Here is a 25,895-nt window from a genome sequence, read left to right on the forward strand (position 1 = left end):
AATATTTTATTTTACAATAAATTAAATAAATAATATTTATTTATTTAATTTATCATATATTAATAAATTATCATGAAAAATATTTAAAAATAGCAACTCCCACAAATATCATATCATATTGGCTAAACTAAAAATCAATATTACATTAGAAATTATACTAATTTAAAAAATAAATCAAAACAATTTAAAAACTAAAACTTCAATCATACAAATATTTTTAAAAACTTCTAAAAATTAATATAAAAAATGAATATGAGAAATATTCAAAAATATAGTTAAAAAAAAAGAACTCCTCCCACAAATATATTCTATTGACTAAACTAAAGATTAATATTTGAAATTAAAAAAACTAAGATAAAAATAACATTAAAAATGAATAATAATGAGGCAAAACAACGAGCAAAAATATAATTGACGGTATCTGGCGGGGCAGCCGAAGTGCAAGATAGACATAATAAACATATTTCTGCCCGAAGAGATGAGCATTTCAAAAGCATACTGAGATCATATTCTATTCTACCAACGTGATTTCCTATGCACTTTAAAAACAAATCCAACTTATTCTAGATTAAGTCATACATTACTTCTTATGTGCATGCTTTGCTATTTCTTTCAGCACAATAGCGCCCTTAATCACCGTAACAACCACCTCTGACGACCACTTAAGTGGGAAAAAATCTACACGCTCTCAAATCTCAAACTGGTGATTTTCCTCAGTATGAATTGGTTACACAAGTAGCATTGAATCACAAGGAACAATCGAGGTATTCTTTAGATTTGAGGCTTTTGCAGTCCTTTGAATTGGCTGATTGTTCTTGGAAGTGCCCAATAGTCATTTGTGTTGCTATCCCCAAATCATTTATTTCTTTTGTTGCCTCTGCACCAAAAATTGTGTTCAAGTGTTTTTATATTGTTTCATTATACAGATAACTCATCACACCAACAGAGACCCTACCACTACCCTCTTCCTGCTTCACATAATTATTAATTTTGAAATTTTCAATTAGAAGTATATGGTAGTTTTCCTTTTTGTAAATAGAGGTTTAGCAACAAAGCCTAACGAACAGCAATAAAAGACTGTGAATTTTCATATATTTTAAGCTCTCTTGTTCTGATGATGATGGATCACCGATATGATCCAAAATGTTTATTGAAAACTTTCACAGAATCAAAAGTTTAGAAACATAGCATATATCTATATGAATTGTAGAAATCTACTAACACTCACAATAATTTTTTTTTAATGAAATTGTAACATTAAGAAGCTACAATCTTAGAGAAAAAACTAGCTACTGAAGGGCAATTCTTAACTCCACAATTTCCACGTAAATACTAACCTCTGTATAGTCAACTTGCTGTGAAAATTTATTTATTTTTCCTTGTCAACTGATAATCTTAAAGGGCTTTATAATGAATAATTATTAAGACACGATACTTGTTGACGGTTTTACAAATGAAGTTGCAAGTAAAGTAGGTTTAATCATATAGGGGTAGTCTCAGCGCATCAGTGCTAAGTATTTCATTCATTTCAGGAAAAGTAGGTTTGCATCAAGATGCAATCTGTACCAAGTGTTTCATTTATTTTTGTGGGAGATGTGAACCAGTACTCATGAAACATGGATCAATGAATTTGATTCAAAAAACTACAAATTTGATTCCTAGATATTTACGTTTGAAAATTTGAATAATTTATTTTTAATAGAAGTTTAACATAACATCAAAATTATATAAACCCAATATATAATAAAATATAATTTTCTAAAAGTCAAAATATATGAAATTTTCGTTCAGCTGTTGATTTGTTTAATGCACTCTAGGATAAAATATAATTCCTTATAGTGAATAAGTGAATGGTATTTCATTTTGGCAGATTTAAAATCTACTAAACAACGAATTTAAAAACATGTAACCTCAAAATTTAAGTTAAAAAATGCTTCAAAATATCAAACAAATCAGGAGTCACTATCTTCCCACGAAGAGATGAAGCATATCTAAAGCATAATAAAATCATATTCGATATATTTAGCTTTCTTGTATGTACTTGAACTCGTCGTCGAGATTTTCTATGCTCTTTCAAAACAAACCCACCTCAAGCACATCAAATATCCCGGCTAATTTTAATTTTCAGTTTTTGCTCGTTCTTTCTACGCGAAGGCATTCTTTATCATGCGTTGACGCTATGATGGTCTCAGGCAATCATTTAAGTGGCTAAAAAAATCAGCTCTCTCAATTCCAAACGCCTCCTTCTGATGGGTGTGAGATAGTTCAAACCTGCCTTGAAACTATCCAGCCACACCAACCGACTACTGATGATGTTTCTCGGTCTGAATTGGTTCCAGAAGTAGCATGCAATCACAAGAAACTGTCGAGGTATTCCTCAGATTTGAGGCTGTTGCAGTCATTACTCCCCAAATCATCTATTTCTTTAATATAAATTTAGAACTGTAAGTTAGATGAAATTATGTTTAAATTTATCAATATAGCGTAGACTCCAACTTTGAACCATGATTTGAATTGGGTGGGTGAGCAGCGTCTATCCAACATTCTGGATGCACAGCAACGTATCCAACACTCTGAATGTACAAATAACTATATTTATTGATCAACTGAATTTTAAAATATAATTTTTAACTAATTAATAAATAAAATCAAATATACATCCAGTATGATGAATAAATCATATATCATATACATTGAGTATAAGATTCAACCTTTAATCAATATATATGATATATGATTTATTCATTGAATATAAAATTCAACCTTTAATCAATATATATGATATACGATTTATTCATCATACTGGATGCATATTTGATTTTACTTATTAATTAACTGAAAATTATATTTATACAAGCGTTCCACCCTCAGCACGTCAGAATGACGCTGATCCGGCGGGTAAGACCATCTGACGCGCGTGATGTGGAGTCAGCGTGTCATTGGTTGACTCGCTGAGGCCGTGGTCTCTGACCCGACCACGGTGGCCAACCTATTTAGCATAATAATAGTAATTTTGAAAAAAATAGAAGAAACAATTTCACTCCAGCCAAATGTTCATCAATACAATTTAAACAGAATACAAGAAAAATGCATAAACAATGCATAATATGAGACCCATGACATAGAAATGAGGATTAATGAACATCCAGATTAGTTTCCGAATAAATAGTAGTGTTTGCATTCAGTTATATGTTCAGGATTGAAAAAAGGTCCTTATCTTCCTTTATTATCCATTACATAGAATAACAAGTTTCATTACTTCACAACCAGATATAAAGTTGTGTATCATATATATAATATTTTCCATTATTCACTATGCATAAAAAGTGAAATATGAGGTTGTAGGTCTCAATCTCTCTAATAAACTATATGAAATAATAAGGTTGTAGACTGAGTCTATAGCTATGGTCGAGGAGGGGGATAAAGCATGATTAGGCGTAGCTGATCAGAGGGGATTTTATATATATTTGACAATATTTATGATTTCTATATATCTATGTTTTCTATTTCTTTCAGCTACAATTTATATTTGTACTTGTGTGATGGATGTAAGTTTATGTATATGATCAAATTGGCTCTATTTGATAATGTTATAGTGTCTTTAAGCTTTATTTAATAATTAGTGCATGAAATAAGTTTTGCATTGTTCAAAACCTTTAAATTTCAAGGATTTTTTTTCATTTTGTCGTGTCACAAGTCGAATCAGCCTTGACAAGTCTGAGTCTTGAAACTCTGATTTATATAGAAACTTTTATTTCTCATTCTTTCCCTCTATTTACTTTCTTCTTTTTATTTCCATCCTATTGTGTAAACTCAATATTAATGGAGACTCCCTCATGAAATCCGACAACTCTTTCTCCCTTCCAACTCTATATTGTAATCTTAATCTTTCAAACGAAAAATATTAAAACCCCCAGTGAAATGAGTACTAAGATATTCTAATGAAATTTAAACAGTGGTCTCTTTATATACACTTTGAAAGTGAATTAATTTACCATAGTATTACGTGAGCATACAACAATATGCATATTGAAATGAACATGATGGTCATTTTACAATATGAGATACATTAAAATCATATTAAAAATTGTTAAAATATAGAATTCTATGCACATAATAACATATTTAAGTATAATACATAATTATATAAACTTAATGAAAAAACTTTTTAAAAACTAAATATTTATTGATATTTTTAAGTGCTAATCTACATAAATCTATGTAGATTAAAAGATAAACAGAATAAAGAAAACCATATGGCGGAGACATCCACCATTGCTAGACTCATTTTTCTCGAATATACTGTTCCCTTACTTTTACCTCTCTTTTGAAAATTGCTTTCAGCTCCATTCAGTTATTAAGCTAAAAGTAAGTTGTTTCTCAGATATGGAATAAGATATGACTTACAATCAATTGCTATTGACCTTTTCTTGTCTTTTTGATAGAATGAAAATAGATAGATTTTAAGGTACCCCCACTCTCTTATACAGATCATAGCCAATATGAGACTCAAGCTTAACAAGAACAACCAAATTTCAATAAGATACAAACAGCAACAAAGCTGTAATCTAAGAGCAAGCTAGCATGGTATCATTCTTATTTCCTTTCTTCTCTCTATATTGCTTACACGTTATCATTATTATTTCTTGCAGGAATGAGGAAATTAGCAAATTTTTTAAAGATCATGATTATTCCCAGCCAAATCGTATCAGGCATTTCTTCATAGGCCAACGTCCAAGCCCTCATACAAACAGTAAACCAACTTGTGAATCTCCATTCAGTTCGGGCAAGGAAAGTAATACTACCCTTTCTACTTTTGTTTCCTTGGGCAAGAGGTGTTTTAGAATGGAAGGTGGAGAAATTACTGCTCAAAATTTTGAGAAGAAATTCATCCAAAACAAACCCAAGGTTATAAGCTCCGGTGAGGAGTTCCGCAGAAGATTAGAAGCTTCCATTAGTAAAGTGATCTGTCTTCTATGGCATACACTTACAATTGTACAAAAATGTGGTCAACTTAAGTCCAACAACACACAGACCAAACTAATTTCTCCATTTGAAGCATGTGCACTAAAGCTATTGAGAGCAAAAAGCTCATTGGTCTCAGAGAGAGAGACGTCTGCCGCAACAGCAACTGTTGATCCCAAAATATCAGACGGAAGTTGGGAAACTGAAACAGAAGAAAGAGATATACAGTTATTATGGGCAGAGAAATGGAGACCAAAAAGATTAGAAGATTTCCTTTGTCACAAGCAACAAGTACAAGAACTTCAGTTGCTGGTAAAGTCTTTCTATTTTATTGTTTTTTTGTCTGTGGAAGAGGTTCTTGCTTGATTGTTTGGAAAGTTATTTCTAAGCATAAATTTGTGGTAGAGCTTAAAAAGATACCATGATCTTGTTAATTGAGACATCCAGAGGCCCAAATAATAAATAACATACCAGTTGTTCACTTTCAGCCTCATTGCAATAAGAGATGTCTTTTACACAGAAAACATTGTAGCTGTTACTGGCATTACTTATAGCTATATCTTAGATAATATTTTAACCCTGGTCTAGTTGTACCCTACAAAGTACACGATCCAAATAAGAATGTAACCATTCCTTGAAATACAGCATTTATCGTAGGATTTTAATGTTTCTAACTTCTCATAGCATTAGAGCAGTATTTGTTTGCGGCTATGTAATGTTACATCCCAAATTTTGTCCTAAAATTTTTAAGCTATTTATAGCCGTTGAACCAAATTAATTTTTCATGTTCATGTGAAATCGAGTTAGTTCATTATAGCCATTGTTATATCATATTAGTTATAGTCATTATTTATTTCTTCATGTTCATATGAAATTGAATCAGTTAAATTATAGCCGTTGCATCGATTTGATTATCAAATGAAACTAGTGAGTTAAATGTAGTCGTTGTGTTCATGTGAAACGGAATTAGTTAATTTTAGCTGTTGTACAATGAAATTTCCTAACGATCACTTGATGATTTTGTTTAACAAATTATGAATCTTGAATTGATGTTTTGGTAAGAATATTGTTAAAAATGTTTATAGGATGAAGACCGGAGAGAGAGGGGAAGCATTATGAATCGAGGTCATCAGAATGGGATGAACATAAGATTTAGTCATCAAGAATGACAGGTTTGACTTTAAAGTCGCCGTGGCAAGGTTATTAGAACTTGACAATAAATTTCTTAGTAGAAAATTGCATGAGCTATAATTAAAAATTAAAAGCAATATAATTATAAAAATAACAAAGTTCTTACATTTATTAAATTTATTAAATAATAATATCACTTAATATTATTTTACTCTCTCGATTAAGATCATAAATAAATAAATACAACGTGGCACCATTACATTAGAGTTATTAATCCAATAATGCCACCTTGCAATTACGTATTTATAAACTTAACCAAGATGATAATATAATATTAAATAATATAAAAAATAAACTATTCATCTTTCCTTTCGTTTCAATTTTCCCTCTTTTCATATTACTTCTTTCAAACTGAATAATAAAAGAATTCGAATGAATTCTTGTAACGGCAAGGAAGCCGTAAGGTCAGCTTGAAATACATATTTATGTGAGCTTTGTCGTGTACTGGCATACCATTGTTCCCCGATATTCGACTTCATTTCTTTGCAAGTTTTCATCAAGTTTCCTTGCTTGATACGGTGCCTACAGCACTCAAAATTTATCATTTTGCATTCCAAAATCAGTGGCACACCCATGGAAGTCTAGGAAGGAGACGTTGGGTCAGTCTCAGCAAAAACAACTGCAGAACAAGTGTGTATCACGTAAGATGGTGTTTCACAAATTCTTCTTTTCCCTTTTACCTTGCACAGCTGAGTCTATTTCTAAATCTTTTCATGCAAAGTGCTGAGTTGGTTTTTACTCTTTCATGCTATGTAATGAATCAACTTTGTTAAAATCTTTCCATACAAGTGCTGAGTCGACTTTTATTCTTTCCATGCTATGTAATGAATCAACTTTGTTAAAATATTTTCCATGCTATGTGCCGAATTAGTTCTTAATTTAACCTTTTCCATGTTATGTGATAATCATGCCGTCCTCAATGGAAAGTCTGTAACCATCTTTAAAAAGTCTGAATTAAATTTAGTCATCTGCCAAAGCAATTCCATTCAATCGAATATCTTGTAGAAGCAGAATACAATTAAATTTACCAATCTTTATGAGTAATGCCTAAAGATTCTTCATTTAATAACTGTACTATTAATCTCTGAAAGATACGATTCAATAGCTGATAAACAGTAATGAGAACACCAAGGATATCACCCGGCTAATGCCAAAATGAGGTGATGAAGGTGTAGGATATGCAAATAAAGACAAATGTTCAGGCACCAAAGAGTCACCGGCCTGATGGCCTAATTATGGTGAGGAGGTGTAGATGAACTTGTAAAAGAAATACATGAATGAAATTAGTAACCATTAATATATATAAATTATATCTAATGAAATTAGCTCATGCAAATTTCACTTTCGAAATTAGTTGTCAAGCTGAGTGGTGGAGATTGAGTTATAAACCCACATTTCGAAATCCTTGGTCAGGGTGGTAAAAAGCAAACTTGCCACAACAATTGATCGTGTTGTTGTCCTAATGCTTCAGTTATTCTTTCGAATAGCTGTTGGGACCTCAATCCACCTGATTACTCCGATGACTGGATCAATGAACGTCCCATGCCCGACCTCGGGGTAGGGAGGGCTGTTCTATTAAATTAGAACTTGTGGGGATAAGTAAAAAGGTCCGCGATTGGGAGGTTAAGCCTATGATAATGCTTCTCCTCTCACCAAAGTCAAAGCTTGGGCAACCAATCAGAAAGTCTCTCAATTAGACATAGTATGTTCTATTTACCCTGTAAGTTTAGTATTTTTCTTTTAAAGTTGTAAATTACATTTACTGAAAAGTTAGATATTATTTTTCAGAATTACTTAGTTGATCATGAGCATATTAAATTGCATTTTCATTTCAGTAATCTATAAATAGATTAGATTTAATTTTTCAACTGAATATATCAACTAATAGTTAATTTGTACGACTCAAAATTCAGTTTTTATTTCTATGTCATGTGAATTTGAATTATAAATAAGTTAGTTTAATGATGTAATTAGTTTGTAGAAAATCCAGTTGTTACAATGTAATGTCCCCTATTATGAGGCCGCCAATTTCCAATGATTAACATACATCACTATACATTTTAAATCAGATTAAGTCAATGAATGTTTCATAATGCATCTGACTAAGTGCCAATTCCTTACTTCTCTCCTCTACATCAACCCTAAGGAGGATGGCTTGACACCAATCTACAAATAGGTTCACTCAAGGCATTGGAAATGTATGTTCATACCTATCTCAGAACTTTCCATCAAGCCATTGAAAATACATGTTCTTATCCATCTTGGAGCTTACCTACCCCTTGTGAGGATTTACTCTGCCTCTCCCTACACAATACCGTTGTATACTCTTCAAGGCTATAGCAGACAATTAAGTAATAGACTATGATCTATTAATTTTAATTAGTTATGAATAAATATTATATACATAAATACTTACACCCAGAGACACACACATGCATACATACATAAACTGATATAAATATATAATTTTCAAATTGCACCATTATAAACTGTTACGTATACTTCACCACACGCTAGACCATATATTGGTCCCTTATTCCCTAGCAGCAATCATCTATAATATTCTAAAAATCAATGTAGATCCACAGGTAAGTCACAGGAGGCCTATATGCTCTAATATGATCTACATTGATCAGAGTCAAATACATTTATAATCTTTTTTCTTCAATGCCTCAATGAATGGATTGGTTCATTTGTCCCTAGCAGAAATCATCTATAGTATTCTGCAAGTCGGTGTGAATCCATAGGTAACTCACAGCAAGCCTATTTGCTCCAATACGATGCTTACCAGCATATATATATATATATATATACACTGTTTCCTTTTGTCATCAGAATCAAATATATTTATAATCTATTTTCTTCAAAGCCTCAATTAATGGATTGCTCCCTTTATCCCTAGCAGCAATCATCTATAATATTCTGCAAATCAATGTGGATCGATAGGTAAGTCACAGCAAGCTTATTTGCTCTACTTTGATGCTTACCAGCAAATATATATATATATATTCTATTTTCTTTCATGTTCAGAATCAAGTATATTTATAATCTATTTTCTTCAATGCCTGAATGAAAGGATATGAATGTCTTGTTATATATCTATAAAATGGCAGATTTGTAAGTCACTTTTGCAAAGGAAATATCCCATGCCTCTTCACACTCAGGACTCTTCATAATAACTATTAGACACTGTTTATCATATCAGTTGCTTCATTTATTATTAAAATTTGTGATTATAGTTATTAACTGTGCCTCGGCAATCCCATATGGTAATAGATTAATAGTATAATTGCTGCCCATATTGATGTTTCTTATCATTTAAACTAGTTAGCTTAAGGATCTTCATCGATGATTGCTGACAATTATTCTTAGTATTGACAGTGCTTAAGGGTATATAAGAGTTGCTGTCAGCATGGGTGCCATTTCACACTCTTGCTTCACTCCTTAATGGTCATTACATCTCACTGCTTGGAACAGTTTGTGGTCATATGAAACTTCAGTATAATGTTTTGACCACCAAATTGCTGTTTTGTTCTTTATATCATCATCGCTGATAACTGATCACTGCTAAGTTTCAATACCTAATATCTTTGCACTTCATCAGCCATGTAAACCTTGCATATTTTAATATGCACTTGACTAGTTGACTGATGGTTATCGATGACCATCATTCAATGATTGAAAACATACCTTGTATAACTATTGCCTTCCATTAATTGTTGTAACCTTGTTATTATTAATTGCTTTTGTATTAGCAATGTTTTATATTTTAATTTTACTATTATTTATTTATTTTATGTCTTTATTTTTTTTATGGAGGGTTCAGACCTACAAGGCAACCCAGTGAGGCAAGAGGTCTGCAAGCTACCAACTGACGAAGGCCACCACTGAAACGATTTAGGAGCCTGATACGGGCCCACTCGTGCCTAAAACCTTAGAGCCAAGGACTGAGGGGCATCCATGCCGTCAAAAATCACCCAGGTCACAATCCCAACCTCATCCCTTATGGTGTCGAAGCCTTGCACTCAGCAAGACTTGATCCCTGGTGGACTCTTTGTGAGCCATTCAACTTCACTAGTAAACCAAGGGCCCATTGAGAATGTTTTAATTTTAAATTATTATTTATTATTAAATCCAAACTCAGATAGGGAACATCACAAACTCGAGGATATTGTACAAGATCTTGTATTTGTTATTTGGTATATGGTCTCTTGGAAGTGTAGTTGAATAAAACAGTCTAAAATTATCAAGGGAAAATTTCTCTGTTTTTCTTTAAGCCATAAAGCCACACAAATTTGATCCTAGTTTTTTGAAGTCAACAAGAATCTAGAAACAAAAGATGGTATTGCTGGCAAGTTGGATGACAAAGTAGATAGAGCATAATTGGTAAAGTAAACTCTAAGTGCTCCATTCGATTGGAGGTGGTGGTTTGACTTTTTCCTTTGAGGAGACTGGATCCAATGAAAAAGGAATCTTTATATAAGCAGATAGAATCTTCATGGGAATAGGATGATGGATGTGAGCCTCTTAAAAGTGCAAAAGTAAACAACTAGCAAGGAAGAATTGAAGTGGGAGATCCTCTTTCAAAGTATATACATGTGTTGGTTAACAGTTTGTCTTCCTTGGATATTGGTTTACCTGAGTCTTGATGTGTCCAATGTGGTGAAAGACGAAGTAGTTAGCAACAGAATGGGTCAATGTAGGTGTTCTATCAAGGACCCCCGAATTGAAAGGTACAACTCCATTCTGTGCAAAGATTCGCAATGAATATTGTTTTTAGTAGATCAACTCTTAACCAAAGAGCAGAAGAGGTATGACCAAATTGCCCAACATTTCAAGCAATCCAGGCGGATTTCAGATGATGACTCACAATCTCCACACGTATGAATGCATATGAATCAATTTTAAGCTCTTTTAATACCTAAAATGTAGTCTAGTTGTCTACTGAATGCAAGATGCAAAAATACAAGACTATCTACTAATGCATACTGCATGAGAAGAGAGAATGTGATTAACTAAACCATACCCAAATTGCCCAAGTTACTGAGATTACCCAACAACCGTTTACTTCCCCTACTCAGCACATAATATTAACCAAATCCCAAACTTCTCATACAGCCATGAAAATGCACATGAAACTAACTTGCATAGAATAGAGGAAACAAGAAGATACTATGAATGATGGTGATAAGTCATATAACCACTAAAAGAAAGCAACAAAACCCAATTTATCTTTAATCCCACAGTTTCCATTAACAACACATTTCATTCCAAACACCATCTAAGAGCTAAGACTAAACTAACATGAACAAAAAAATAAAAATATAGATGCAGAGTCTCACACAGTAGTCCCAGTCATAGTTGGAAAACTCGCCAAAACCAAAAACTTGCCAAGCCCCCCAAAAATTTAATTGGGAAAATCTCAGCCATTTTTTTTAAAAACTTGGGAAAACTCAGGAACCTAAAAAAACTGCTAAAATTTAATTCAAAATACATTTTTTTGTAAATTTCAATGAGAAGATGCATTTAATGAGTTCATTATAGAGAACAAAAAAGAAACAAGCAAGAGTTTAGATATATATAAATGCATAGTGGGTACAAAATCGCATTTTCATGTGGTTTACTAATGGTGGGAAGCATAATAGTAAATAGTTTGTGTCGAACTGGAAGTAAAAACATCATTACAATCACATCTTCCTCTTCCTAGCTCTACTAGCATACTGTAACTCTCTATTTTACATAATATATATAGGCTTTTTGCCTTTTGTTTTTAACAAAAAAAAAATTAAATATTTAAAAAATTAAAAAAATTAAAAATTTAAAAAGAGTTTTTCTATAAAACTCACCCATTTTTTGCAAAAACTCGACGATTAATTGACGATTTTTCCACAAAAACTCAGCGAATTTTTCTATAGCCGAGTCGGGATTAAATTTGTGAAAAACTCGCCAGTCCCAAAAACTCGGCGATTAGTAGAAACTCACCAATTATTCGGCGATTATGCCAACAATGGTCCCAGCTATAAGGGTTTGCCCATATAATAATTTGTCGATCTTATTTACTTCTCAAAAAGTTACATTTATAAGCCCTTTAGAACTCGCCTGTTACATTTCATGATTACAATACAGAGCATCTTTGGACAGATGTATTCTGAAAGTAGGATTGACTGATCAGTCATCCATTACAAAGCCTCAGCCTATGAGGAGAATGCCATATATGGGTACAACATCAAAAAAAAAGAGGAAAGGATGACACTTGTCACATCTTGCAGGGAGAATGTAACACTTTTTGATAGAGCATCAGTTCTTCTTTGGAGTTACAAATTTAGCTCTGTAGGCCTTCATTGTGCATCAATTACATTCTTCAGCTCCATGACACCTGGAATGAGGATGTTGTCAGCTCCGCCCAATAGACTCAAACCAACCCCCCTACAATGAGATAGAAGAGTGAAGAATCCCAGATCTGATTTGTATATGACAAGTGTCCACTTGAAATCTCATCCTACTGTTTGAAAAGCACACTTGAAACTACTCATTGATGAGGAAAGCAATCTTTAATGGCAAAATAATCCTACTAGGAACATTCCTACCAAATCTAGAGATGACCCACTTCACCATTAAGCTCAAAACTGAATTTGCACTATCAAACAAAAATACAGTTGAGAGTGGAGCACATTGGATACATCTGAAAATCACAGTAACCCACTAATACCTGCATTTGATCTTATGGCAAAATTGAAAAGTTCATCTCTTCCCCTTTCTATTGATATACAATGCTCATATATTTGAATCAAAATCAGGCCCTTTCCAAACTTAGTCAAACCCTGGTTGACTCTTCTTGACACACGGTCTTCTGTGATTGGTTGCTTGATCCATGTCACCAGCTTTGTCATAATACACTTGGGTGCTTCGCCATGTCATTGCCACATGGCATCATCTTGCCGCTTCTCATCTCTGATAGCTCTGGCTTGCAGTTGTGCAAGATTTCAACACGTGAAGCCTCCTACATAGTCACTTGGCAGCAAAGCGTAACTCCAGAAGTCTTCAGATTTGACCATACGATGTTACACTTAACTGCCCATGGATGCACGCCTTTACACTTCCTCTTTGGACGTAACATCGTGACCACCCTTAAGTTGCACTTGCGCTCATATGCCTTCCTTTTTGGGTGTAAGTTCAAGAGACATAAAATCCTTTATGAACTTATGCTCACTGCCTTGCTCGTATCTTCGGATGGCTTTTCAAGTGAGTTTTGTTCCTTTTAATCTTTGGCCTAAAATACGACTAGGGCCACTCAATCTTTGTTGATCGAATGGTGTGTAACACTGTAAAGGATGTCGATGTCGATGCCGCAATAGATGTTACGTCAAGTATGCCACATGTCCTCTTTCCGGAGAATATGTGAATACAAGTCAATTTTGCCAAAATCAGCCCGAAATTCATTTGGAATCGTTGATCTAACTTGATCGAACCGTGGTCGGCTTGATGCCATGTCTCACGATTTTTTTTTAAATCGCCCTCATCCTAACCTTAATCGTCAGGCGTAACTTTGCAACTTCCTCTTTTACTGTTGTTAACTCCTCCAAACTCAAAACTACCTCAGGCTACGAACCAAGCATTAACATTAACTTCTCCATCTCTTAATTGCATCACAAGGACGCAAGGTCTCGCTTGTTTGCACTAACCTTTTGTAATAAACCGCAGAAACTTTGCAAACACCTGCAATTAACTATGTCGCATCATCGCGCCTTAGAAAAGACTAAAGTGTGAAACCTTTAGCACATTCATTTGAAACAAGAGGGTTAAGACATGAAAAAATATGCATATGAACATAAAATTAGGGTTTTTCTAGGAAGATCTCTACAACATGAAAACGCAAAACCCTAATTACATCAGTTTAACCTAGATTTTCACAATGGGTTCTTTAGAATTTTAACACTAGTGAAAATACAGCCATCACCAACCAAGACTTAGTTGAAAGGACATTGAGTGTTGATTGCAGGGTTGTTGGATCAAAGAGCTTCCTTACAACTGGGGGTGTTACCTTGTGCTAGCTAGCAAATGGAAAGGCAATTGCTTTAGTAACTGAAAGGGCTAGAGTATCACCTTGCTGAGATGAGAAGCTTAAAAAGGGATGGATTGGAAGTCTGGCAACAACATGTTAACTTGAGTAAGGCTAAGCTTTGTAAAACTCTGCATACATGGTTCCTAACTTAAACTACATGTTTAAATTATTAGAATTAAGGAGCATAGATTGAAAACTCTATAAGAGGTGCTTGCTCCACAGTGTTTGGATTTGGGACTCTATTTATAATCAAATGTCATGTCTAGTAGGAGAATATAAATATTTGTGTTTGTATGAAGATCGTGGACTTCCTCACCAACATTCAGTATTCTAACCAAAGGAATTTATCCCTTTTCTGGGTTTGTCACCTTCAATACAAGGCTTTGCTTAGCTGACTGTTATTTAGACGAGTGCTCTTTGAAAAAATAAGTCACTGTGTCATGAAAGCCATTGGTCAAAGCACAGTAGTCTCCACTTCTGGGCTAAATTTTTTGATTATTTCAAATACACACACACACATATATAACAAGCCTAGCAAGCATAATTTGCCCTTCAAATATCTAAAAACTCAAACTTGTTAACATTATTTATTTTTGGACACTACTTACTCAAGATTATATTTAATAATGCCTAACATCGCAGCAGCACCAAATGACCAAAAACTAGAGCCCATTTTTGTTGTTTTCACTGCAAAAATATCCAATATTCAAGCATCCTATTTCTATCTTCTATTGGCATCAAGGTCCTTCTAGTACCTCTAACTGATATCACATGGACCAAAGCCAGGTCCACATTACCAGCTTTCTTTCTACCTCACAATTTGTCACCACTGAATGTTAGGAAATGCTCTAATGGAGCTGTCATTTTTCCTCCTAGAACTATCCAACCTAAAAACCTTAGTTCCTGACATTTGCCTATTGACATCACTGGATCTTATATTAGTCCTTCTGAAATTATTGGTGACTACATATCTTCTTATCCAAGTTTTGGTAACAATGTGTGATAATGGTGTCTCTAGACAGCACCAATCTCTAACTTGGGTCATCACTAACTCCTTTTTCTAGTGAATTCCTAGATTTATCAAACATAAGCACCTTATCTCTATATATTCTCCGATATATTCAAATCTTAGAATGGCACTTTTGATGTGATTGGTGATATCTTCTTTTCCGAAGTTTGATCAAGGGAAGTGATAATGGTGATTTTATACAAGGCACTACTCACTTGCTTGGGTTTTCATCAACTCCTTTTTCTTGTGGTTTTCTCCTATGCTTGGTTTTCCTGTGGTCTTCTCACTTGCTTAGGTTGCCATTGACTTCAGCATCATTGTATATATGTACCTGGATTGGGTTTACCTTTCTCTGAGATTAGTATTAGATCAGTTAATGTGTTAAGAGACTTTCATCCTGTTATAATTCTCTATAACATACAAATATACTCTCAAATTTCATTGATCTCTTTGGGTCATCCATTGATGCTAATCTAATTTATTTATTTTCTTCATATTGATATCTTAATGTTGGAGAAAAATTACAATTCCAGAAACACCAACAAGATATATATCCTTATTTACTTAGTTTCATTTACGATTAGAGATCTAATAACTTCCATTCAACATTGGAAACCTAAAAAGGTGAGTGTGCCTTAATAAGAACCTGCCATAAGCAAAGCAAGAGCCACATAAGTGACTTTAATTTTCACTTTATATAAATGAAAAACTCTCTCCGGTACCTTTTTGGGAAACATTTTTGTGGCTTGTTGCTCTAAGTTTCACTCCCAAATAATAAGCCAGTTACCAACTTCAAGAAGAGAAGAATATTTGCTATATGTTATAAGTTACTGATTGAAATTAACAGCTTCTTCATTTGCTATAGAGTTATTGTCAAGGCTCTTTCCTTCAAAGTCATACATGTCATCAAAGATGGGCTGAGCCTTTAGTTGTAGCACTATTGGGAAGGTATACAATAAGCTAAGCCTTGTTTGTAACATGTCTTCCTCATCAAGATCGATTTCAAAATGCTAAGTATAGCCCTTCACTATGACTACACTGCTGATTTTAGATTTTGGTGTCAAATTAAATCAAGCTATAGAAACTCTTTAGCATCTTTCTTTTTCTTATCTAGCCACAATTGGTTATATATGGGAAGGATTTGGCCTTTGTAGTATCAAGCAGTGGTATACTCTTGCCCTTTCCTTTTATTTGTTTCTATTGAAACTTCAGGTAGTTTTTTCCCCTAAAGTTTTCTAGAAAATTTTATAGGGTACCATTTTTCGATGATTATTTTCTTGCTATTTTTAAGGAAGATGTTATTTGGAGAAGTCATTCATTTCGTTAGCATTTTCTACTAAATTTCTAGCTCTGAGATTCACTTGTGATAAACTTAGAAACTTGATACTTCAAATAATCTCTGCATCCATTCCTGATTCGGTTGCATCAATATGATTGGCCCTAGATTGATACAAGTATTATGCTCAAATTTTGGGGTGTCCTCTTTGCTTTCCATGCCACCCATATCCTCTAAAGTTATTTCATAATAAGGGTGAAAAACAAAGTAGCTCTGGATCACTAAACCTGTGTCTTAAATTCTTACATCTAGATGAAGTCTAAAAATATTGTTGCTACTCGTGTTTATTACTCTTGTTATAGGCTCCTTCAACCATTACCAAAAGAAGGTTAGAAAGGCTTCTTAAAGATTTTTCCTGGCCTAAAACACATTCATAAACAAATCTTTATGGTGTCTTGGTTGCAATGTTGTTTGAAAAGCTCAGAGTAGTATGGACCTAATTGATGTCAAACTCATGGAATGGCTCTTTGTGCAAAGTGGATTCTTAAGACTTTTAGGGGGTTGGGCCTTGAAAAATCTTAGTCTAAATATGTATCACTCAAGACTACCCTCTGAGAAGAGTTTGTTAAAAAGGCCTTGGTTTTCAACTATAGTAAAGATAGTAGGAACCTTTACACTTTAAAAGTATTCAAAGGGTTGAAAGAAAATTGAATTGTATCTCATTTACCCTGAGGACCAATTGAAGAAAGGACTTTCTATGTATGACAATTGCATTTGATGGTTTCTATTCCTTGTCAATGCTCTATGTTTGGCCCCAAACAATTCCTTTATCAAAGACTTTGAGCTATTTAAAAAAGTTATTGCCAAGTTCTTAATTTTTTGCCAAAACATATAAAAGGTGGCTGGTTAGACCTCAAATTTATGTAAGTTTGAACTTCAATTAAATAAGAGGATTGGCATAAATATCATCCATGCCTCCATATTGTTGGAATACATGTGTTATTCACCTATAATAAATGTTTTTATTCATTTAAGGTGAAATTGGAAGTACTTTTCCATATATAGATAGAGCCAATTATAGGTCATGTTGTCTCAAATCATCTGATGAGAGCACTTGTCATGATCTAACTTAATCCTTACCTAAGCTTTCATCTAGCATTTTTCTTTTATTATCATTCATTTGTACCTTGTATTCAAATCCAATTAAAAAAGTTTGTCTTGATACAGCATTCCTGTTTGGATCAACCTTTCTCTCAGATGTAATGGGTGTTTTAGTTGCATATGGTTTCTAGGAGATGTGGTGTTCATTATTCGAATCCAACATGGTATCAAAGAACCAAATCTTTAACTTACTATCCAAATTCTTAGAGATCTAGTGCCTTGAGGGAAAGCTTGTTCATCCTATAGCAAAACAAGCATCAACATTTGAACTAAAATAGCAAAAAACCATGAGAACCTTATTCAAGTACCCAAATATTATGAGTACAAGATCTGAGGCCATTCATACATCCTTTGTATAGATTCATACACTCTCAGCCATTAAACTTTGTACAAAAATCACACCCACATCACCTAATACATGCACAAAATTTCTGATTTCTAAAATATTTTTTTCAAAAGAGTCAATCAAAAAGGTCGCAAGCTTTTAATTCTACGCACTAAGTGCAAATCATACCTTGGCAACAAATTTGAACTGACCACATGAGCCCCTTGTCAACTTGTGATGACTTGTACCATCACCTAGCACATCACCAACAAGCCTTCAACCACCAAGTGCACCCATTCAACACCACCAACAAAATCAAGGGAATGTTGATTTGACTTGCAACAAACTAGTGCATACCAATGCACAATATGAATATCCCAACAAACCGAAGTTTTCCCCGAATTTTCATGACAAACGGGGAGTATTCGTTTTAACCCCAACATTTACTAACCACCTTGATGAATATTTCAAGGAATCTTCTTTTCTCAAGGACAATAATTTTTTTCGACAAACCAAATCATTATTTCAAACATATCCTCACTAATGTTAACATCACCATATGTACCCTTCCCTAGTCCCCCCCTCCTAGCCCCCATTTGGCTCTAAGGGAGCATTTTTTCTTTTTGCCATAACTTGAACATACAGTGACAAAGTCAAGGAAATAAGATGTTAGAAACATCATTAGATTCTATATTACAATTTATCATTCTCATATCCTTTTGTTCAAAACCCTAATTATATTATTCCTGCCCTTTCATATCATGGCAACAAAGTGCTCCAATTTTGTGAAGTGTCATAAGAGCTAAAATTGCATAAACGGAAGTCAAATATATTATCAAGGATAGCTAGAGACAAACATCTTAACAATTAAATGAAGATCTGAAGTATAGGATAAGAAAATACAATATAAATATCATTGATTATATTGACACACCTAGCAACACATTCAGCTACTTGGAGATTGATAGCCTAAAAAATATTGATTATGGGAAACACAAGTGTCGTGAATACCAGTATCAAAGCTACAAACTGCAATTGGGAACATTAAAGCAAAGTAACAAGAATCGGAATCGACAAGGCTGAATCAAATCGTGAATCAGCCATGAATCGGAATCGAATCGGCCATGAATCGGCAAATTTAAAAAACCCTTGAAATTTAGTGAGCAACTTATTTCATAAACCCTTGTAATAATCCATACTAGATTATTATGTGTCAGCAGACTCAGCACTGATTATATTTGAAGAAACCCATATTTCAAAACATAGGAATTTGAACAAATAATTGGTGAGCAATCTGATTTAGTTATTCTGAGCAATATCTCTCAAATTGAGAATTCCAAACACTAGATAATATATCAAACAATTGGTGTACTCACAATTTACTGGTAAACTTTTCAAGCTCACTAAATACTTGATTCTGGAAGCATACCTATAATAATCTTGACTAGACTTCAGACTCAGCACACATTATCCTTAATCATGATTATGTAGACTGACATTATGTCAAACAGTTGGATTGTAACCTTGGTAATAACCCTTCCCTAGCTTATAAAAAATTTCACAGTTTCTTCATGGACATTTTACGAACATTTTGCAAGCAACTAAGCTAAATGCTTGAATACCAATTTCTTTTGAACAAATATCAGTCAACTAGACAATATAAATAAAACAGCTATTCTAGTAAGCTTGAGAATTCCAATTCACCTATTATGAAATGATAGAAGGCTATCTCATAACAATGTTCATACAGCAGTATAAATGCTCAACCTCTGAAATGGATATTCCACTCACAAATCAATATTAAAATGTGCATACAGCAGTATTACACTCACCCAATGTAAAGATTTGGTTCTAATAAATATATCAAGTGCAAGAAGGGTTACGCAACACCTGAAGTGACAATGCTCATGGATTCTTTAGAGTCCCTGCTGTATATGATGGTGTTGTAGATAGTTATCTGCAGAAGCAACGTTATTGCTACCTTCCTTCACCCGGGATTATATCCCTGTTGTGAGTAGCCTGATTCTCCAACTATGTTCAGACTATAATCTTCAAAAACCCTCCTTACTTGGCTATGGTAAAGTCTGCCTACCTTGCCTGTTGTCCCACATAATACACAAGCACTAACCTGTATGTATTAATTCCTTGGAGGTCTTCAGACACCTGTATCCTCTTTGCCACTGAACTCCCACTTTCTCAAAGATCTTCAATGAATCAATCTAGAATCATAACTCTGATGTGCAAATGGTGAGAGGCTAGGTTTGTGTCTAGTCTCACTCTTTTTCCTTAAGGGATTTCGTCCTTAGGAAATACCCAGTCACATTCAAGCAACCGATTAGGATTTGAATAATAACAAATATTCGTTGTGTGAATCCCAATGTAGCTCCACGCTTTTATAACCTCGATATAGGGGAAGACACAAACAACTAGGCAATATGAGATTAAAAGCCAATTTCGTCTTTTAGTCACTTAAGTGACTTTATAACTTTATAACATTAAATATTTAAATAAATCACTTAAGTCACTCAAACTTTAATATCTCTTGAAATACTTGTCTGATTGCCATGTCATCTGAAACAGGAATCTCTTCTCATAATTCCCCATGTGACCAAATATGCTTTCTAAAAATAGAAAGGGTCCATCTCTATTACCCCTGACTTACTATACATAGCATGGAAAATGGAGTCCAAATGACATTGAACGAAGGCCAAATCCATGAATGCTGAATATTGGAGATGAATCAATCCTCGGAAGACCCTCTAACCATCCTCATTAGCCTACGAAAATCCAATATTAGGCTAATCCCTGAAATACCGATGCTGGCAACCAATGGGGACATTACAGTTCTCCCTTCCTAAGATTGCTTGTCCTCAAGTAATCCAGCAATAACAGTGAACTCCAACCTCCACCTGGATCCCAAATGTAGTAGTAGGTGACACCCTTGTTAAAACTTAACACTGAACCAACTGCATACTACTAACATCAACAGGACCAACAACATAACTTGCAGTATAGCACTCAAAACTTGTGCTAATGATGTAGGGATTAGAATATCACCATAAGAATCCGCCACAAGAAATATCTCCATCCTAGTTCTCACCCATATAATATAAACTGGACTGGAATTTAGATCAACAATCCCTTGAAGAGACATAGCTACAGGAGAACCATCTGCACTCAGGCCCACTGTATCAACCATAGGTGTAGCCACGTCAAAATCTGTGGACACAAGAATGTTACTATTTGCCACAACACAAAACTAAATCTTTACAAATGGTGAAAACTGAGCCCAACTCCACTTAGGTGAGTGATCAACCTCAAACTCAAACAACGGATTGTCATTAGACAATGTTGCATCCATGTCAAATGTAGAATTATCCATGAAGTGAACATCAACACTTTGTTGATCGATAGTGTAACATGACTCTATCATTGCATCGATCACCTCATCAACAATAACAAGTGTACTATCATCGGAGCACACATATACAACCACATGCATACTGCTAAACTCGTCAATGGATTGAACCGACACAAAAGTGGCTGCTGATATGACAATATCCTCGCATGCTCCTACTCCCACTACCACTACATCACCATCAAAAACATGATCTAGGGAACTCATGCTGACAACTGCATCATCTAACTTGACCTAACATAAATCCTCATCACATTCCACCTCAAGTATGACCAACTCATGCAGTGTCTCATAAGAAATGTCCTACAAATCTGAAGCTACAACTGTATCATCAAATCTCGGATTCAAAATCAATTGGGACATCCGTTTGTGATTTTTATTCATCTCATTCACTAGCACATCCAACTGTTTCACAAAACCCTGTATCTTAGAATCTCCCTCCATTGGCAGAGAAGTACGCCCTCCCTGGGTGTAATGAATACCAAACCTTCTATCACCATCCCTAATGTAGAAAACCAAGTCCTCGACTTGTGGGTCAAAAGAAAAGTGATAAGCACTCCTAATAGTGTAATGCCGATAAAAACTCTTGATCTCTGTCAAGGCCCATCGTCATCAAACTAGAAATCAAAAGATGACTCTAATCTCTGACTCTGAGCTATTGGTCGAGTAGGATCCTGAGCAACCGTCTCAGCAAGTGCAACCACAAAATCCCTATTGGGAAGTATTGTAGCCAAGGTCTCTACAATCTTCCTCACCAAACATCGAATAGCACGAGGATCCCAAATGAGAGCACCCTCAGATATACTGTGGACCTCTCGCAAATCTGAGCTCTCAAGCAAATACTCCATGAATGACTTAGTACAGTAGAAATAATAAGTGGAAGCATCAATCTGCTCCCTCGCAATCCACAGCTGATCTCTCTGAAAATGTGACAATGCGAACTGTCCCATGCTACCAACTATATGAAAAGAAGAAATAGATTCACTTCCAATAGAAGGAAGCAAATCACCATAAGATCTCGTTTCTATTGATGCTCTCACTTCCTCTGTACATGCTACACTCATATTTTGGACGAAGGTGTTTGCCACATCATCACGTCCCTCATCCTCAACCATAAAAGAAAACTCACCACCAACCACAATATGTAACTAAACAGGGTCTGAGGCTGGTCTTGATTGTATCCATTTTAACTGCACAGTAACCTTACCCAACTGTGACTCTGACTCCTAAAGAGCCAACTGAGAATACTAAAGAGAGTCCACCATCACCTCAAGCTTCCAAGTGAGCTCAACCACCTCCTCCTCTTTCCCTAACAACGCCTCATAGCAGGTGCTCCCCCACTCTAGAAGGTAATCTTTGTCATCAACAAAGTGAGAGTAACTATGCTTCAAGATCCTAATAGCCTCTCGAAGTGCATGAACCTCTAATAGGGAAAAACTACTATCATCATGCTCATCTGACACTGCGGCACCCATACCAGATGTAGCTAGCATATGCCAAATAACATCATAATGATCAAGAGATGAATAAATGTCACTATCACTCACCTTCAGCTGAGAAGTCACACAATGCCTTTGCAACCCCTGACAACTATGCAAGCTCTGTGTCTCACTAACTATACTATGATAGGAAACTAAATCCAAACTGTCCACCACAAGATCACTCATACATGTGCTATCGTCCTTGTACTCTGCGTTCGAGATACAACTACTACGTATCTCAAACAACTCCTCTGAAGAAATAGAAGGCCTCGCAATCTCAATCTCCACATAGTCTACATCCCTATCAGCTAATAGAGTCTCGACTACTATCACCTGACTCTGCACACATGACTCTATGCCAGGCCATGAATCAATAACATTAGAGCATGAACCCGCATCTACTAACTCCGTTGTAACACCCAAATCACCGGCATCACAGCTAGGTGACTCGACACATGCATTGGTCCCACCTGAGAAAGCAACTACCTCCTACACTAGAGCAACACTATAGATAGGACTAGTAGGTCTCGTACTGAATACAGGTACATCTGCATCATAGACACCTATCAAGAGAAACTCAAGTTTCCTTCCCTACAATCTCGATGTCGGTCTTCTAAAAGCATAAACTGTATACCTCGTTGCCCTCTCAACTATATCTGGATCTGACAAGCTCTCCATTTTTTTATTTAAGTATTGAACAAAGGACAAATTCTACTTAACCAAATCAAGGAATAAATCCCATTCATTGTATATTGCCATAACATTATCTGGTAGTAAGTTTGGTGCTACAGGTGGTGCTACCTCTTCCTCTACATTAAAAATGGGCATCAAAGGCCTGTCAGTGTACCGTGTGGGGGCCGTAGCAGCTCGAGGTGACCCTGCCATACTACCACCTCCACTATGATGACTTGGGGCTGCCCTGTGAGGCGGAGATAACAATTGCTTCGCACCTGGAAGTTGTTGAAATGCAATGGTTATATAGCCCTCAGAGTTTCCCTCATCTCTAATAGCCCTCAAAGTTTCCCTCACTTCTCGTCCTTGTTTATTCTCAATACGAACCGTTTCAGTGTTGTTTACCTGTTCTGCCTGTTCAAAATGATCAACCTGTTTAGTTTGTTCAGTTTATTCAACTGTTCCAAAAATCAATTCCTCATCCATTGAATAACTATCTCTAATCTCAATATGTTTTGAAGATTCTGCTTGTTCCAACTATAGATGACTGAATTTATACTGTCTTTTATTCATTCCCGGGTCATTTTTGGATAAAAATCAATCTGCAAATATTTTGTTATTTCTCCACAAGTTGGCAGGTCTTGTGGCTCTGATACCACTGTAATAATCCATACTAGATTATTATGTGTCAGCACTGATTATATTTGAAGAAACCCATATTTTTGAACATAGGAATTTGAACAAGTAATTGGTGAGCAATCTGATTTAGTTATTCTGAGCAATATCTCTCAAAATGAGAGTTCCAAACACTAGACAATATATCAAACAATTGGTGTACTTCTCACAATTTACTAGTAACCTTTTCAGACTCACTGAATATTTGATTCTAGAAACATACCTGTAATAATCTTAACTAGACTTCAGACTCAGTACACATTATCCTTTAATCATGATTATGTAGACTGACATTATGTCAACAATTGGAATGTAACCTTGGTAATAACCCTTCCCTAGCTTATAAAAAAATTCAGAGTTTCTTCATGGACATTTTACGAACATTTTGCAAGCAACTGAGCTAAATGCTTGAATACCAATTTCTTTTGAACAAATATCAATCAGCTAGACAATATAAATAAAACAGCTATTCTAGTATGCTTGAGAATTCCAAGTTACCTATTATGAAATGATAGAAGGCTATCTCATAACAATGTTCATACAGCAGTATAAATGCTCAACCTCAGAAATGGATATTCCACTCACAAATCAATATTAAAATGTGCATACAGCAGTATTACACTCACCCAATGTAAAGATTTGGTTCTAATAAATATATCAAGTGCAAGAAGGGTTATGCAGCACCTGAAGTGACAATGCTTATGGATTCTTGAGAGTCCCTGCTGTATATGATGGTGCTGTAGATAGTTATCCGTATGCAGAAGCAACGTTATTGCTACCTTCCTTCACCAAAGATTATATCCCTGCTCTGAATAGCCCGATTCTCCAACTATGTTTAGACTGTAATCTTCAAAAACCCTCCTTACTTGGCTATGGTAAAGTCTGCCTACCTTGCTCCCACTTTCTCAAAGATTTTCAATGAATCAAGCTAGAATCATAACTCCGAAGTGCAAATGGTGAGAGGCTAGGTTTGCGTCTATTCTCACTCTTTTTCCTTGAGGGGTTTCATCCTTTGGAAATACCCAGTCACATTCAAGCAACCGATTAGGATTTGAATAATAACAAATATTCATTGTGTGAATCCCAATGTAGCTCCACGCTTTTATAACATCGATATGAGGGAAGACACAAACAACTAGGCAATGTGGGATTAAAAGCCAATTTCATCTTTTAGTCACTTAAGTGACCTTATAACTTTATAACATTAAATATTTAAATAAATCACTTATGTCACTCAAACTTTAGTATCTCTTGAAATACTTGTCTGATTGCCATGCCGTCTAAAATAGGAATCTCTCCTCATAATTCCCCATGTGACCAAATACACTTGCTAAAAATAGAAAGGGTCCATCTCTATTAACCCTGACTTACTATACATAGTAAGTATGGCAAATGGATTCCGAACGAAATCGAACGAAGGCCAAATCCATGAACCGCTGAATGTTGGATATGAACCAATCCTTAGAAGACCCTCTAACCATCCTCATTAGCCTATGAGGATTCAATATTAGGCTAATCCCTGAAATACTGATGATGGCAACCAATGGGGACATTACAACCCTTTATCACTGATTCAATTCACCGATTCATAAAAAATCATTTGGCTTGAATCGAATCGCGTGAATCGCCATGATTCTTGGAACTATGCATTAAAGGCTAC

The 25,895-nt window shown here is 34.9% G+C and overlaps 1 protein-coding gene and 1 long non-coding RNA gene across 2 annotated transcripts in view; one reads left to right on the plus strand and one right to left on the minus strand.

Annotated features, from left to right (window-relative positions):
* Nucleotides 1-340: 340 nt before the first annotated feature.
* Nucleotides 341-25,895, minus strand: part of LOC149541970 (uncharacterized) — an 81,050-nt gene continuing 55,495 nt past the window's right edge. Inside the window, exon 6 of the long non-coding RNA XR_016355405.1 lies at nt 341-877. This is a non-coding gene — a long non-coding RNA (uncharacterized LOC149541970). The remainder of the gene's footprint in view (nt 878-25,895) is intronic.
* LOC149541971 (replication factor C subunit 3-like) overlaps nt 627-25,895 on the plus strand; it is a 78,834-nt gene continuing 53,565 nt past the window's right edge. Inside the window, exons 1-2 of the mRNA XM_089797017.1 lie at nt 627-764; nt 4,653-5,277. Of these exons, the coding sequence (XP_089653143.1) occupies nt 4,846-5,277 (432 nt within the window). The 5' untranslated portion in view covers nt 627-764; nt 4,653-4,845. The remainder of the gene's footprint in view (nt 765-4,652; nt 5,278-25,895) is intronic.

Source organism: Cupressus sempervirens, chromosome 8 (genome assembly GCF_028749045.1).
Source record: "Cupressus sempervirens isolate cs-2001-9-10 chromosome 8, ASM2874904v1, whole genome shotgun sequence".
NCBI classification, from domain to species: domain Eukaryota; kingdom Viridiplantae; phylum Streptophyta; class Pinopsida; order Cupressales; family Cupressaceae; genus Cupressus; species Cupressus sempervirens.